The sequence below is a fragment of the Coloeus monedula genome (genome assembly GCF_965178545.1).
Source record: "Coloeus monedula genome assembly, chromosome: 7".
NCBI classification, from domain to species: domain Eukaryota; kingdom Metazoa; phylum Chordata; class Aves; order Passeriformes; family Corvidae; genus Coloeus; species Coloeus monedula.
The window spans coordinates 17,268,472-17,284,825 of record NC_138787.1 but is presented as its reverse complement, the minus strand read 5'-3'; the positions used below and the strand labels follow the sequence as shown (position 1 = coordinate 17,284,825).

Here is a 16,354-nt window from a genome sequence, read left to right as displayed (position 1 = left end):
GAAAAAGCATGATACTGACAAGCAACATCTTTGCAAAGGACTGAGTTTGAAGTATCGCTTGGTGGTCCAACTCCAGCTCTATTTTCTGCACTGACACGGAATTCATATTCATTTCCTTCCAGAAGACCAGTTACTTTGCATCTAAGATCTGAAACTGGTTTCTTTGTTGCTCTGACCCATCTTAAACCTTTCTTTTCTCTTCGCTCCACATGGTAACCTGTGATTTCACTTCCACCATCATCGACTGGCCTTTTCCAAGTAACTGTGACAGTATTTTTAGTCACATTTGTTACTTCTGGTTTTCCAGGAGGACCTGGAGGACCTGTTCAGGCAGAAAAAAGTATAGTTAAACCAAAAATCAAGTCTTTAAAAATTAATAAAACCACACTGGAATCCCTTAGCTTGTACCACTTACCAAATCTATCCACCATTTTAACTGGTTCTGATTGTACTGGTTCACCCTTGCCATACTGATTTACTGCTGAGACACGGAAAACATATTCATTTCCTTGAATGAGCTTGCTAACGACATGCCTACAGCTCTCAATGTTTTCAGCAACCAATGTCCAGAGCAGTCGACTAGTTTCTCTCTTTTCAAGAACATATGATTTCACTGGTGATCCACCATCTTCTGCAGGAGGTGTCCATGTAAGAGTCGCTTTTTCTGCTGAAACATTGCTGATCTCAATAGGCCCTGGAGGTCCTGGAATATCTAGAACTTTCACATGTACACTCTCCTGCTTAGTGCCAAAAGGATTGGTTGCAGTGATTGTGTATTCTCCAGAATCTTTTCTGGCTGCATATTTGACACTTAGAGTAGAAGAAGTTGGTTTGGTTTCAATGTGCACAAGCTCTGAAGGTCTAAAGTCTTTTCCAGCTTTTGACCATGAGGAAGTTGGAGGTGGTTTGCCACGGATACTAATAGCAGACAGTGTGATGGTTTCCCCTGCTTTTACTGTTAAACCTTCCTTCAAAGTAGGATCCAGAACAATGCTTGGTGCCTCTGTCAAAACAAAGACAAAAAATACTGATTGTTACAACAAGAACACAGGGATAAGAAACAAAAGTGATTTGATATTAATTATCCAATAAAATTCTACCTTTTCAATGCCATCTACATACCATACTCATCCTTGCATATTATGGTTCCTGTGGATTCAGATGGAGGACTGATAGCTCCAGCAGTGTTCTTTGCTCTAATTCTGAACTCATATTTGCAGCCTTCAGTAAGGTCAGTTACAGTAAATGCACAGTCTGGAACATTCACATGATTAGCTTTTGTCCAAGTCTTTTTGGGTAAATCACGCTTTTCAACAATATAGCCTGTTAACTTATGTCCACCATCATATTTTGGTTCTGTCCAAATGAGTGTTACTGAGTTCCTGGTTACATTAATAACTTCAGGTTTCCCAGGAGGATCTAGAAGAAAAAATAACAAACAGCAGTCAAACAAAAGCTATTTCAAATTTCAGAATTTTCCTTTTTATTCTCCTGATGACTTACCAATAGGATCAAGTGCCACAACTGGCTCAGATGGAAGACTTGGTTTACCTACTCCAGCCATATTGATTGCCATTACTCTGAATTCATATTCCAGACCTTCAGTTAACCCTGTCACTCTGAAATCTTTCATTCTTATTGGAGTTTTATTTGCTCTCTTCCACAGAAGACTATTTCTTTCTTTAACTTCAATGTGATAACCTAGAAGATAAATGATGAGATGAAAATATGGGGGGGGGTTTCTAGAAATCTCAATTTCTCACAGCACTGTGAAACATCCTACTGCCCATATTGCACGTTGCATACACTGTGCAAGAGGAGCACTGAAAACCAGATTAAGAAATGAATGTGAACATACACAACAGATGTATGTAATTGCAATGATGAGATGTTCACAAATGCAAATTGCTAATTTTATAGACCCAAGTATTGCCACATACAGGTGAGTTTGGCTTTATTTCTTTACATTTTTCGGTTCTGAGCAAAGATATTGTTTCTCAGTTAGTATTTTCCCAACATTTGAGTTATTTCTTAGGAAGTAAACCAGTAAAATCAGTCAATTAATCAGTCAATCAATCACTTAATTTAATGCATAAACACCTGTTACTTTCATCTCACCTTCTGACAGAGAGAAAGAACTATTAACTGAAATACTAGGGAGGTTTTGGGGGATGTACCTGTGATTGGTGAACCTCCAGTTCTTCTGGGATCAGTCCAAGTCAAAGCTACAGACTCATGCCGAACAGCAACAATATTGGGAGGTGGAGGAGCATCTGGGACATCTAAACAATATTGAAAAAATGCAGTAATGTTAAAAATTATTATCACCTCTAAAATATTTTTTTTAGATTTCAAAAATTATAATGGGTACTTACCAAATGGATGTTTTGCAACGATAGGCTCTGATTTAAGACCTTCCCCTACTCCATACTTATTCTCAGCCCTGATCCTGAATGTATATTCATTTCCTTCATGAAGTCTCGTAACTCTAAATGTGGTTTTCTGGACTGCAGAGGCACAAGTTATCCACTTATTGTTTACATTATCTCTCTTCTCTAGAACATAGTTAGTGATTTCTGAACCACCATCATCTTTTGGAGGGCCCCACTTTAAGGTTATGGCATCAGCTGTGACTTCTTCAAATTTCACCGGACCTGTTGGTATGCCAGGTTTACCAACAACTTTCACAGAAATAGTGCCTTCCTTGCTGCCAGCAACATTCTTCAGAGTTATTGTGTATTTCCCAGCATCAGCTTTCTGGCAGTCATGTACTACAAGAGTGGTGTTAACTGCTGTAGATTCAAATGCAACTCTTCCACTCTCAGTAATTGCCTGGTCTTCATCCTTCTTCCAAGTTACGGTTGGGACAGGCTTGCCTTTCATAGGGATTTTAAGACGGAAATTGCTACCTTCTTTAGCTGTATAGCACAAATCAGGTAGATCTCTTAAGTCAAGTTCAGGTGCCACTGTAAAAAATGAAGGAAACCAGTTATTCCACTATGCATAAACTCTGTTGTAAAATGAAGATGCTGTTTTAAAGGTGTCTTATTTCTATATGTACATAGTAATGATAGTATGCATAAAAGATAATTTGGGTAAGTAAAGCATTGAATTAATGATCTTGCTTCTCACCAACATCATCTCTTGCTACAATTGTGATCTCTGATGGAGTTCCATATCCAGCATCGTTTTGGGCCCTCACTCTGAAAGTGTATTCTTGTCCTTCTTTTAAGTCTCTCATTGAAAAATGGAGGTTCTTTCCCCGCATGACTTCTTGCCATTTATCTTCACCAATCAGGACCTCAACAATATATGCAGAAATACGGCTTCCACCATCACTGATAGGTTTCTTCCATACCAAATTGCATGAGGATTTTGTTACAACTGAAGCTTTTAGATCCACAACTGGCCCAGGTGTTTCTAGAAGGAAGAAAAGCATAGTAAGTGTCCATTCAAGCTAAAAATAAAAATTATTAGAATTAAAAAATAGGTGAAAAGGATTCATTTTTCCTACCAGAAGCTTTGACAGCATCACGAGTTTCACAAGGATCACCAATACCATATTCATTTTCAGCAAAAACTCTGAAGAAGTAAGATTTGCCTTCCTCTAAGTTAGTTATCCTGTAGCTAGTCTTTGGACATTCTGTTGTTACAGTGGACCACGACTTTCTTTCTGCATCACGTTTTTCAACAACATAATTTGTGATTGGACTGCCCCCATCTACTAGAGGAGGTTCCCATGTAATGAAGGCAGAATCTTTAGATGCTTCCTTTACAATCAGGTTAATAGGTGGGCCTGGAGTATCTAGATAAACACAACATCACCATATTTGATTTAGTAACAAAATTTTAAAAACCAGTGAAAAAGTTAACAAATATATTTTAACGGGGAAAGCCCTGAGACTTACCAAGTACTTTTACAACAATGGTGTATGCCTTTTTGCCACAGCTGTTCTCCAGACTGAGGACATATTTTCCAGCATCATATTTATTTACATTTTCACAACGCAGGAAGGTATCAAAATCAGTTGACTTGATGTCTAATCCTTGTCTATCTCTTAGGTTGGCACCCACTTTAGACCATGAAATCTTAGGAGGTGGACGTCCTCTTACTGGCACATAAAGTCTCATTGTGACTCCAGCACGCAACACAAGGACTTTCCTTAGTTCTGCATCAAGTTCTCCTTCAGGTGGAACTGTGTTTAACAGAAAAACCCATGTAATTAAAGCATCATCTTTAAGACTACCATAAAAGTTACTGTGACAAAAACTCCCTTTTTACTGACATTTCACTTGACTAACCCAAATTTTCATGCCCGTGATGATATTAGTGTCCTGACTCCTGTTGGAAGGTGATTTGCAAATATGCAATTTTTTTGCACTGATTTCACATCCTTTTCTTTTTCTGCCTTTTCCACCATTTATGTTAGAAAGGCTCCTAGTTTCTCTAGAATTCAAAGGAGTTTCAGAGCCTCCTGGACTCTACTGCTTTTCTTCAAGAAAGACAGTTTTGTGAAGCAATGCTTTCCTACATACAGCAAAACGCATACAAAAGCCAGCATGTCTCTTAAGGAGTAAGTGTGTCATATAATCAATCACACAGCTGCTTAGAATAGTAATCTTGGCTTCAAATTATTTAGAAGATAGGAAGTTGACTGAAAGTTTTAAGAAAAATGAGAGATCTGAAAATTCTAATTTTAGGATTAGAAAAAGAAAAAAATCTTGACTATCCAGTGGGAGGCAGAAGGCTATAAAGCACACAAGTGAAAAAGGCAGACACCAGCCAAATTCTATTCTGTTCCTAACTGCCCTGTTTTCTTCCAAATTAGCCACTGTTAGCCCACACTTTTTGACTAAAAACATGTTCCAAATTAATCTGCGCCTGTGACCTGTGACAAAGTGTGTCTTTGAAACTCATCCCATAAATTGAAGCAAAAGTCAACAAGGCAGTTTGTTTTCAGTGAACATACTTAAAATGTCTTTGGCAGTGTGTTTATCAGGAACATCACTAGGATCGCTGTATCCAATCTTATTGACAGCATAAACACGGAACTGGTACTCTGTATCTTCCATCAGCCCTGTTACCACAAATTGTGTAGCCTGTAAATTCTTGGGTAGATTGCATCTGACCCAGTTGTCTGTGTCAGCTCTTTTTGATTCCACTAGATAACCAATAATAGGGCTTCCTCCATCATATGCTGGTTTGCTCCATGAGAGGCTTATCGAATTGCGTGTAGTATCAACCACTTTTGGGAAAGCAGGTGGGCCAGGAGGATCTGGGAATTAAAATAACATTAAGTTAGCATACTAAATGCTGCATGATGCATTTGGAAATAATAACAGAAAATGTCTGAGACTTTTAGCTTACATTGAGGATCACGAGCATACACTGCTTTTGATGGTGCACTAGGCTTGCCAGGTCCAGCCTTATTCAATGCTATCACCCGGAACTCATATTCTGTTCCTTCTTGGAGTCCAGTAGCTTTAACCGTTCTCTCAATGACAGGCTTTCTGGTAACTTTTGTCCAGTTAAGAGCCTTCGTTTCACGCTTCTCAAGTATATAACCAGTTATTGGGGATCCACCATCACTAGCTGGTGGCTTCCAGCTAACAGTCATAAAGTCTTTTGTTACATTGCTAATTACTGGTGGATCACAAGGTCCAGGTACATCTGTGGAGATTTATTTGAAAATTATGTTCACATTCTTAGGTGTAGACAAAAATCCAGTGACTAATGAAACTATTCCACAAAGCACTTACCATATGGATTCTTAGCAACTGCTGGTTCAGTTAAGATGGGGTCTCCAACACCGTATTTGTTTTCAGCACAGATGCGGAACTGATACTCGTGTCCTTCTATTAGTTTCTCCACTGTGCAGCTTGTAATGGGTACATTGGCACTGACTTGGGCCCAGTTAGGTCTGCTTGTTTCACGCTTGTCTACAATGTAGTTAGTAATTTCTGAACCTCCATCTTCCAGAGGAGGCTCCCAAGAAAGCATCGCACGATCTGCATACATATGTTTGATTTTGACAGAGGCTGGTGGGCCAGGCTTATCTAGGACAATAAACATCACATTGTTATAGTTCCATCTCTTGCTATATCATTTAATTAGAAATTTATTTATTAATAGACAGTCTTTATCTTACCAAGTACTTTAAGCCTAATGGTTGCTGACTTTGATCCACTTGCATTTTCAGCAGTAATAGTGTAGTCTCCTGTTTGCTTCCTGTTAACACTGAACAACTCAACTGTAGCAAGATTTCTCTTCGTGGTGATCTTAACACCTTCAGATGGCTTTAAAATTTCTCCTTCTTTCTTCCAGGTGATTGCTGGCATTGGTTTGCCATATACATTTGCCTCCAGACGCACATTAGTTCCAGCTTTTACTGTAAGCTGTGATTGCATAGACAGATCCAACTCTATTCTGGGAGGAACTGAAGGGAAAGAGTCCAAGAGTTAATCAATCTAGTAAGAGATAAATGTCTCATTCTTCACACGAGTGTTAGTTCCCAACATGTACAGACTCTTACCAGAACTATCAAATGCTTTTACATTTCTTACCATTTTCTGGATGAATGGTCACTGGATCAGAAGGTTCAGAAGGTTGGCTAATGTTAACTGCTGTCTTGGCAATTGCTCTAAATTGGTACTGAGCATTTTCTTCCAAACCAGTCACAGTGTACTCTTCTAGGGGTATTTGATGTGGAGTTGTATTGCACCGAACCCATTTATCACCAGGTAATTTGCAAGCTTCCACAAAGTAGCCAATAAGTTTGCTACCACCATCATGCTTTGGCCTTGTCCATACCAGTGATGCAGTACTCTTAGTGACATCAATAACTTCAGGTTTTCCAGGGGGATCTACAGCAAATAAAAACATATTAAAGTATATTTTCCCAAAAATGAGTTAACACATTAAAAAACGGCTTTAATATTACTAGATCCTATTTACTGCATACCTAGACAGTGCAATCAGAGTGAAGTCACAGTAAACATGAAAATATAAACAGAAGGGAAAACTAAAGATCAAAATAAGTTGCAGATAAACTGAAAATTATCATAAAACCAGTCTGTTGCAAAGTATTGGTATTGGCTTACCAACTGGTGCTCTTGCTGTGACAAACTCAGTTGGTTTACTAGGTTTACTTGCTCCAGCTCTGTTCAAAGCATAAATTCTGAAAGTATACTCAAGACCTTCGATGAGGCCCACACAAGGGTATTCTGTGGAGCGCACAGCTGTGTCATTAGCTTTCACCCACAGCAAACTGTTCCTTTCTTTGCGCTCAATGAGATAACCAGTAATTGGACTGCCTCCATCGCTGTCTGGTTTATCCCAAGCAACAAAAATGCAGTCCTTATTGACCTTGGTAATACGTGCATTCTTTGGTTCACTGGGAACATCTAGAAAGAAATACAAAGATAGATATCAATTGTATGTTTTCTTACTAGAAAGATTAAATAGAGAAATGCTGCTATCAAAAACTGGCATACCAAATGGGAACCTTGCGATCATCTTGCCAGAAGGAAGTGGCTCAGAAATCCCAAAACGATTTTCAGCACGAACACGGAACATATACTCCTCTCCAGGAATCAGTTTTCCAATTCTGCAGCTTGTCTTTGTGACAGAAGATACAGCTGTTACCCAGTCTCCTCGGCTTACATCACATTTCTCAACTACATAGTTTGTAATGTTGCTGCCACCATCTTCAAGAGGTATATGCCATGAAAGAGTGCAAGCATCAGCATCTATTTCAGAAATATCAAATGGAGGCTGTGGAGGACCTGGTTTATCTGCACAAAACAAGTATATTAAAAAAAAAGGGATGAAAGAAAATTACAACCACTAGAATATACTAAAACCAGCTTAATATAAAGCTGGACTGAAAAACAACCAAATGGAACATACCCATGACTGTCACTCTGATTTTCTGACTATCAGTACCAGAGCTATTTTCTGCAGTAAGAGTGTAAAAATCAGTATCTTTTCTAGTCACATCCTTAATGATAAGAACAGAAGATTTTTCTGCTTTGTGCACAGCAAGGCGACTAGATGTAACTACATCTTGATCTCCTTTCAACCATTTACAGACTGGCTGAGGCTTCCCATATACATGAGCTTCAATTCTCAGTTTCTTTCCAGCTTTAATGTGAACATGATCAGGCATCAGAATCTTAGGTGGGACTGTAAAAAAAAAAATCACACAGAGGCAAATAAATTCAACTTCTGTGACATATTAAATTACTTTTTCTTATTTTTTCATGTGAAACTTCTCTGCTTCTCTCTTAAGTGGAATCACCTGTAGAAATGACTAGAAAATCTTTAATTTAGGTTCCTCTTATGGACAACTTCAGTTTCTGCAGGTGACAATATCCATTTCAGTCTTACTTTTACATTATTGTACAGTTTATAAGAAAATATTTATGAATTTGGATTGCCTTCACACACATTTATGTAGAAATTTTTGCACTATTAATGCATGAAATATAAATCCTCTTTTTATCTGAAACCAATAAGCAAAATCACTTATTGCTGACTTTCTACAAGACAAACATGCAGAAAACTGAAGTTGTCACTGAGATAAACTTGCTTGCACAGTTAATCTTTCTGTATCCTTGAATTATTTTTCTCCTGCTTCTTCTTTTGCACAAAATAAATTTTTTTTTCCAAAAGAAACCTGACAGCATATTTGGTGTACTTCCTTCCACCAGCTAGTTTTTGTTCTCCTGTTTCTGTACTTCTCTCTTTCTCTTCACATGTCCCAAATTAAGAAGATTCTACTCATCTTGCCCTTTCCCTACATCTTCATGTGCCTCAAGAACCCTGCCACCTTAAATAGGCCAGCCTGTCCTCCCTGATTTTTGTTTATATTCTCAACCAACTTTACAATCTAAACCACTTATTTTCTCTTATATTAAAACAGCTCCCACTTTCCCATTTATCTCTCAAACTACGAGTCTGACACTTTTTCTCTTTCATTTAAACTTCATTGAAGGTATTTGTTATTTTTCCCTAATTCTTATCTTCTGGTTCCAACTGAAACCATACCTGAAAAATTATTTAATAGTTCTAAATTAGTGGTCAATTCTCACTTTTTTTCTGACCTGTCAAAATATTCAGTACAGTTAATCACAACCCTCCGGATAACTCCATAAAGCAAATGTCTTTCTGTGACTCAAAGAACTGTATATCTCGCTCATTTAATTATTAAAGCAATATATTAGGTGGTATTTAAATTGTTACTTACTGAGTTGTTCTTTAATTTCATATTCTCCCGCAGCTTCTACTGGCAAGCTTACTCCTACAGCATTTCTAGCTGCCACTCTAAAGTTGTACTTCTTTCCTTCTTTCAGACCAGCTACAACAATGGAGAGATCTTTAACAACTGAATATTCTGTCCAGCGATCTGCTGGTTGATCATGCTCTTTATAGCTAACAATGTATCCATCAATTTTAGAGCCTCCATCACGAAGTGGCGGCAGCCAGCCTAAAGTAGCACTATTCTTTGTAATTTCAGTAACTTCAAGTTTTCTTGGTGGATCAGGTTCACCTTTCAGGGGAAAAAAGAAAGATGGTAAACATTAAATTTCCAAGATTTTCTTACTCTTTGAATATTGGATGTTATCCATGCTAATTCAACAAGGACAATACAGAAATGAGCGAAACTCGTAATAATTTCAAAAGTACTATATTCATTGGTCGTATTATTTGAAAGAAACTGACACAGAAATACTTATTTTTATCCTTGAGTAGTTAGCTCAATTTAGAAGCATTAACTCAAAAATTGCAAAATCCCACTAAAATTAGAGAAAAACAAACAGAAAATATCCATGAAGGCAAACATAAAATATACATGAAGGCATACTCACTTAGTGGATCTGATGCTAGAATTGGTTTTGGTATGTCACTTGGAACACCAGACCCATATTCATTTACTGCTGTTACTCTAAAGTAATATTCATTTCCAGGTACAAGGTTCGCTATTTGGAAACTAGTTTTCTTTAGTTCTGCTGTGACTGTTGCCCAGGTCTTCCTGTCAGCCTCCCGTTTCTGCAGGATGTAATGAGTCACTGGGCTACCCCCATCATTCTCTGGAGGTGCCCATGAAAGATGGCATGACATCTTGGTAACATCTGAAACCTTGAAGTCTGACACAGGTCCAGGAGTATCTATGAAGAAATTTCAATTTATGTTAGTACTTTCTTCTTTAGTAAGTAAAAATTAAAGGGGGCTAAAAGCTTTCTACATGGAGGGAGTTAGTGTTAGGTGATAGAGTTGTGCTCAAAAACTGTCATACCTGGAGGTCATAAATATTCCTGCAAGAAACATTCAAAATAGTTATAAAATTGTCTTGAGGTATTTCTCTCATTACTTACCCAGAACTCTGACGTTCACAAATACAGCCTTTTCTCCAGCTGCATTAACAAGTGTCAATGAATATTTGCCTGAGTCATCACGTGTTGAATTGGGAATGACACAGAAGGCCATAGTGTCAACCAGATCAACTTGTCCTTTTCTGATAACATTATCAATGCCCATTCTCCTCCAGGTGACTTTTGGTGCTGGGCGACCCCTAATAATGGCAAAAAGTCTAATAGGGCATCCTGCTCTGACTACGACTAACTTTCTCATGCTTGCATCCAACTCAATCTCAGGAGGTTCTGAAAGACAAAGAAATAAAATTCAAGGTTTTGCTCATGAAATGAAATAAGCCTAAAGCAAATAAAGGTTGTGTGTAAACACCTCAAAAGAGGATGGGAAAACTCACCAAGAATTTCCTTGGGAGACACAGCTTCTTTCAATTCTGCTGGTCGGCCAAGGCCAACCTGGTTTTGGGCAGAAACCCTGAACTCATACAATTGTTTCTCATCCAGGCTGGTAGCTGTGAATTCTGTATGAATAACTTGAGCAGCAACATTACATCGTTTCCATCCTGCTTCAGGATCAGCACCCTCAACTTTTGGTCTCATTTCCACAACATATCCAATAATTGGAGCACCACCATCATACACTGGTTTTCCCCAGCCAAGGGTTAAGGAAGTCTTTGTGCTATCAACCACTCTCAGGTTTGTTGGAGGACCAGGTGGTTCTGCAAGACAGTAAAAATTACAGATTAGAACACAGTGTACAATTTAGCAATCTGTTACGGTAATATTGAAATAATACAGAAAAATTCAATGGTATTTTACCTATTGGGTCTTTGGCTATTACAGGTCTTGATGGCAAGCTTGGTTCTCCAAGTCCGACTTCATTTTCAGCACTGACACGGAACTGGTACTCATGACCAGGGAAGAGATTAGTAACCTTCTTGCGTCTCTCTGGGATTGGCGTTTTAGTAACAGGAACCCATCTTAGTGACCGTTTCTCTTTCTTCTCTAAAATGTATCCTGTAATTGATTTGCCACCATCATATTCTGGTGGATTCCAAACTACAGTCATCTCTTCTTTGCTAACTCTTGTAACATCTGGAGGGTCGGGGCGTCCAGGTCTATCATACTTTGTTTTTGCAATAATTGGATGTGTTTCTGTTGGTGGGCCAGTGCCCATTTTATTCTCTGCACGCACTCTGAATATATATTCATTACCTTCAATGAGGCGTGTCACTTTTGCATAGTTTGTAAGGACAGAGGAAGAGTATGTAGACCAAACCATACGTTTGCTTTCACATTTTTCCAGGATGTAGTTCTGTATTTCACAACCACCATCATCTTCTGGAGGATCCCAAGTAACAGTACATCTATCACTTGAAATGTCAGTGACTTTCAAGTTTCGTACAGGACCTGGTTTATCCAAGACAATAACAGTAGCATATGCTACAAAGCTACCAGCTGCATTAGTTGCAGTAATCACATATTTCCCGCCATCAGTACGCCTTGATTTTGTGAGAACAAACTTAGATGTGTCAGAAGTTGTTTCAATACTGACTCTTGGAGATCTGGTGAGGTCTGTGGCATCTTTGTCTTTTGTCCATACAACTTCAGGCTGTGGTTTTCCTCTGACTCCAGCCTCAATTCTAATTGTGTCACCTGCTTTCACAGTTAGAACCCCACTTAATTTCAAATCTAGCACTGGTTTCTGGAGATCTTCCTTCACGACAACTTCAGCTGTTTTTACCCAGTTACTTTCACCGGCCTCATTCTTGGTTTGAACTCGGAATTGGTAAATTTTATTTTCCACACATTTATCTACCATGTAGTGTGTTTCCTTAATGCTGCCTTTGTGAACTCTTTCCCATTCATCTGAATCTTTCAGTTTTCTCTCAACATGATAACTTAAATTGGGACTTCCACCATCATAATCTGGCCTTCTCCATTTCAGATATACAAATGTCTTTCCTTTCTCTGCAATGTGAAGATTTTCTGGCTCTCCAGGCTTGTCAATAGGATTAATAGCAAGGATAGGAGTCTTGGTCTCAATGCAAGGACCTGGACCTATTTTGTTCTCTGCACAAACTCTGAAGAAGTATTCCTGGTTCTCTATAAGATTTGCCTTTACTAGTCGTTTAGTAATATCAGAGGAGACAATTGACCATCCCCTCTGATTTGGTTGACGGTATTCTACTATGTAATTTGTAATTTCAGAGCCACCATTATCCACTGGACTCTCCCAAGAGATCATACAAGAGTCTTTTGTGACATAGCTTATTTTCAGGTTCTGACATGGTCCAGGTCTGTCAAGTACATTAACAACAGCAAAAGCTTGAGCATGTCCACAGCTGTTCTTAGCTGCTATTATATATTTGCCATGATCAGATCTTTTGGCTTCTTTCACTTGCAGTTCAACATTAGGTAGATCATGAAGTATTTCAACACGCTTTTCTTGGACTAGTACTTTGCCATCTTTAGACCATGTTATTTCAGGATCTGGTCGACCTTTTACTTTACCAGTAATATGTATTGTTTGACCTACTCGGACAGTAATTAAGTCTCGACAGGTCACATCTAGGCTTACTTCTGGAGGAGCAAGAATATCCTTTGCAAGTACAGTTTCTGGTAGTTCTCTTGGTTCTCCCTCTCCCACAATGTTGACAGCTTTTATTCGGAACTTATATTCATTTCCTTCTATTAATCCAGGTACTCTGAAAGCACACTGTCTAATGAGTTCATCCTTATTAATCCTATTCCACTGTGTAGTTCCAGTTTTCTGACATTCCACAATGTATCCCAGAATTGGGCTGCCACCATCCTTGAGGGGCTTTGTCCACACAAGATCAGCTGATTCTTTAGTTTTATCTTTTAATTTTGGATTTATAGGTGGTCCAGGAGGAGTGATAGGACGTGATGCTTTTATTGGATCAGAGCTTGGAGATGGTTTGCTTAAGCCCACCATGTTTTCTGCAAAAACTCTGAATTCATATGTGTTGCCTTCAAAAAGACCAGTGACTCTGTATTTCATATCAAGTATAGGTGACTTATTGACACGCACCCATTTACCAGATGCTTCCCGACGTTCAAGTATATAACCAGTTATTGGAGTTCCACCATCAGATTTTGGTAGAGTCCAAGACACTGTTGCAGCATTTTCTGTAATATCATAAACAGTTGGTTTACCAGGTGGGGATGGTGGATCAAACATGTATTTAGCAACTGTTGGTTCTGAATCCAGAGGTGCACCAATGCCTATCTTATTTTCAGCACGAACACGGAAAATATATTCACAGCCCTTCTGCAGTCGTGGTACCTTAATTTTTGTGTGACTTGTTCCAGAGCTAACCACTCCCCAGGTTTCTTTCTTTGATTGACGCTTCTCAACAATATAATTAATTATAGGACTCCCACCATCATCTTTAGGAGGACGCCAAGAAATAACCATATATTCCGGTGTTACTTCAAGAATATTAATAGGACCAGTTGGTGGGCCTGGAACATCCAAAACTGTAAGGTGCAGAGCCACAGTTTTGCTGCCAGCTGCATTAGATACTGTGAGTAGATATTCTCCCGTATCTTTTCTTACACAGTCTTTGATAGTAAGCACAGTTGAGTAATTGTCAGTCTCAATCTTGTATTTGCCATCTGGTTTAATTTCAGTGTCATCAGTAACCCATTTTGCTGTGGGAACTGGCACACCTCTCATAATCGCTGGAAGGCGCACTGTGGTGCCAGCTTTAACAACGAGACCTTCAATTAACTTCACATCTAGATCCACAGATGGAGGTACTGAAAATAGAGAAAAATGGAAATTATACTCTCAGGGCAAATGCTTATAGAAAAAGAGAAAGAATCAGTGAAACAACATGAAAAACCAAAAATTACCTAGTTTTTCTTGGCACTCTATTGGTATAGTTGTATCTGGAAGGCTAAGACCAACAATGTTCTGAGCTCTCACACGGAATTTGTATATTTTTCCTTTCTGTAGGCCTGTAACAACACAGTCTAGCATAGGGACTGTCTGGAACTTAGTCCATTCATCTGCACCATCTTCTTGATATTCCACTAAATACCCAGTTATCTCAGCACCACCATCACGATCTGGTCGATTCCAAACAAGGGAAACTTCAGTCTTGTCAACATCTACATGATGCAGATTCTTTGGTGGCCCTGGAGGATCTTTTAAAATACAAAACCAAAATGGTTACTAGGATGAAAACTCTATGGTACCAGTGCATCAAGTTCATACCAACAGGACAACCTCAAAATTACCAAATCCCATATGAACAAAACAAATCATATCATTGAAAAGCACTTACGCAGTGGATCTATAGCTTTGATAGGTTTAAGCGTTTCCACATATGGACCTCTACCATATTGATTCTCAGCTGCAACTCGGAAGAGATACTGAGTGCCTTCCATGAGATATTTAGCCATATGACTGCGTTTCTTGGAGGATGATGAGATGGCTACCCACTGTGCAGAAGCTACATCTCTCCTCTCCACCACATAGTTGGTAATGACAGAGCCGCCATCATCTTCTGGTTCCATCCAAGTGAGATAACAAGAGTCGCTTCTAACATCACTGATGTTCAGATTTCTGGGTGGACCAGGCTTATCTAACATTGATAAAAATGGGATCCATTATTTATTTGGCAATCAGCATTCTTATAAAACTTTGTACATTTCAAGATAAATTATATTATATTATATTTTATGTAATTTTTAGTCCTCTTTCTACTGTGTATTTTTTATAACTTGGTTTATAGATATTATCCAGAAATTCCTTTATTTCTTAATCTCCAATTATAGAGTAAAAAAATGTTGTACAGAAGGAACACAAAAAGATTACCTAAGACCACAACTTTTACTGAAACAGTCTTTGAACCAGCTGGATTTTCAACTGTCAGGGAGTACATTCCACCATCTTCATGGACAGTGTTACGGATTTCAAGTTTACTGCCAACTCCTGTAACCTCAATATCAGCTTTGGGTGACACTTCATGATCTTCTTTCTTCCAAGTAACTTTTGGGAATGGAACACCCTTAATAACAGCACTAAGTCTCAGGGTATCTCCAGCTTTTACATGCTGTTCTCGGGCCATATTAGCATCAAGTATTAACTCAGGAGGTTCTGGAATGAAAAACGTAAGTTTTTACAGAATGGGGAAAAAAAAGTCTGTTCTTAGGTAAACTTATCTGATTTTATTAAACTCACCAAGCCTGTCCTTTACTTCGACCGGATCAGGAACATGCGCTGGATCAGATTCGCCTGCTGCATTGACTGCCTTGACCCTGAATTTATACGTTAATCCCTCAGTAAGACCAGTGACTTTGTAGTTTGTTTCAGGACAAGAATCTGCTGTAAGATTAGCCTGTTTCCACTCTTCATCTCCAACTTTCTGATATTCTATAAGATAGCCAATTATCTTGCTATTTCCATCATGGCGAGGTGGTTGCCAAGATAAATCAACTGAATTTTTAGTTTTATCTACTGCTTCTGGATTAACAGGTGGACTTGGTTTTGCTGTTAAAAAAGCAAAAAAATGAAACGGGAGAAAAAAAAATTATTAGAATAATTTTCTAACTGAAACTGAGTGCATTAAAATTTCAATGACAAATGAAATGTGATACTTTACCGATTGGATCTCTAGCAAAAATTGGCTTTGATGGTGGACTAGGATCACCAACGCCAATTTCATTTTCTGCTGAAACACGGAATTCATATTGACAGCCTTCAAGGAGATCAGGTACTTTGAACTTTGTACCGGGGAAAATTGGGTCTTTGGTAACTTTGACCCATCTTGTAGCCATTGTTTCCTTCTTTTCTACAATATAGTTTGTTATTGGCTTGCCTCCATCATATGGCTTGTTCCAAACCACTACTGCAGAATCTTTGGTTATATCCTTAATGATTGGTTGCTCAGGTGCATCAGGAACACCTGGGGTGAGGAGAAAAAAAAGAGTGTATGAGCATTACAAACAG

The 16,354-nt window shown here is 38.5% G+C and overlaps 1 protein-coding gene across 34 annotated transcripts in view; it reads right to left on the bottom strand.

Annotated features, from left to right (window-relative positions):
* TTN (titin) overlaps positions 1 to 16,354 on the bottom strand; it is a 245,121-nt gene that overhangs the window by 45,917 nt on the left and 182,850 nt on the right. For all 34 annotated transcript variants that reach the window (XM_082285106.1, XM_082285116.1, XM_082285134.1 and 31 more), the window contains 27 exons: positions 16,008 to 16,310; positions 15,587 to 15,895; positions 15,221 to 15,502; positions 14,688 to 14,987; positions 14,254 to 14,547; positions 11,191 to 14,157; positions 10,770 to 11,090; positions 10,378 to 10,662; positions 9,871 to 10,170; positions 9,249 to 9,551; positions 7,910 to 8,185; positions 7,495 to 7,794; positions 7,102 to 7,404; positions 6,565 to 6,864; positions 6,150 to 6,437; positions 5,761 to 6,057; positions 5,369 to 5,671; positions 4,971 to 5,276; positions 3,909 to 4,196; positions 3,515 to 3,805; positions 3,133 to 3,420; positions 2,376 to 2,966; positions 2,178 to 2,282; positions 1,504 to 1,701; positions 1,123 to 1,419; positions 416 to 1,003; positions 20 to 322 (listed from right to left, as the gene is read on the bottom strand). In XM_082285106.1, coding sequence (XP_082141232.1) covers positions 20 to 322; positions 416 to 1,003; positions 1,123 to 1,419; positions 1,504 to 1,701; positions 2,178 to 2,282; positions 2,376 to 2,966; positions 3,133 to 3,420; positions 3,515 to 3,805; positions 3,909 to 4,196; positions 4,971 to 5,276; positions 5,369 to 5,671; positions 5,761 to 6,057; positions 6,150 to 6,437; positions 6,565 to 6,864; positions 7,102 to 7,404; positions 7,495 to 7,794; positions 7,910 to 8,185; positions 9,249 to 9,551; positions 9,871 to 10,170; positions 10,378 to 10,662; positions 10,770 to 11,090; positions 11,191 to 14,157; positions 14,254 to 14,547; positions 14,688 to 14,987; positions 15,221 to 15,502; positions 15,587 to 15,895; positions 16,008 to 16,310 — 10,986 coding nt within the window. The remainder of the gene's footprint in view (positions 1 to 19; positions 323 to 415; positions 1,004 to 1,122; positions 1,420 to 1,503; positions 1,702 to 2,177; positions 2,283 to 2,375; positions 2,967 to 3,132; positions 3,421 to 3,514; positions 3,806 to 3,908; positions 4,197 to 4,970; positions 5,277 to 5,368; positions 5,672 to 5,760; positions 6,058 to 6,149; positions 6,438 to 6,564; positions 6,865 to 7,101; positions 7,405 to 7,494; positions 7,795 to 7,909; positions 8,186 to 9,248; positions 9,552 to 9,870; positions 10,171 to 10,377; positions 10,663 to 10,769; positions 11,091 to 11,190; positions 14,158 to 14,253; positions 14,548 to 14,687; positions 14,988 to 15,220; positions 15,503 to 15,586; positions 15,896 to 16,007; positions 16,311 to 16,354) is intronic.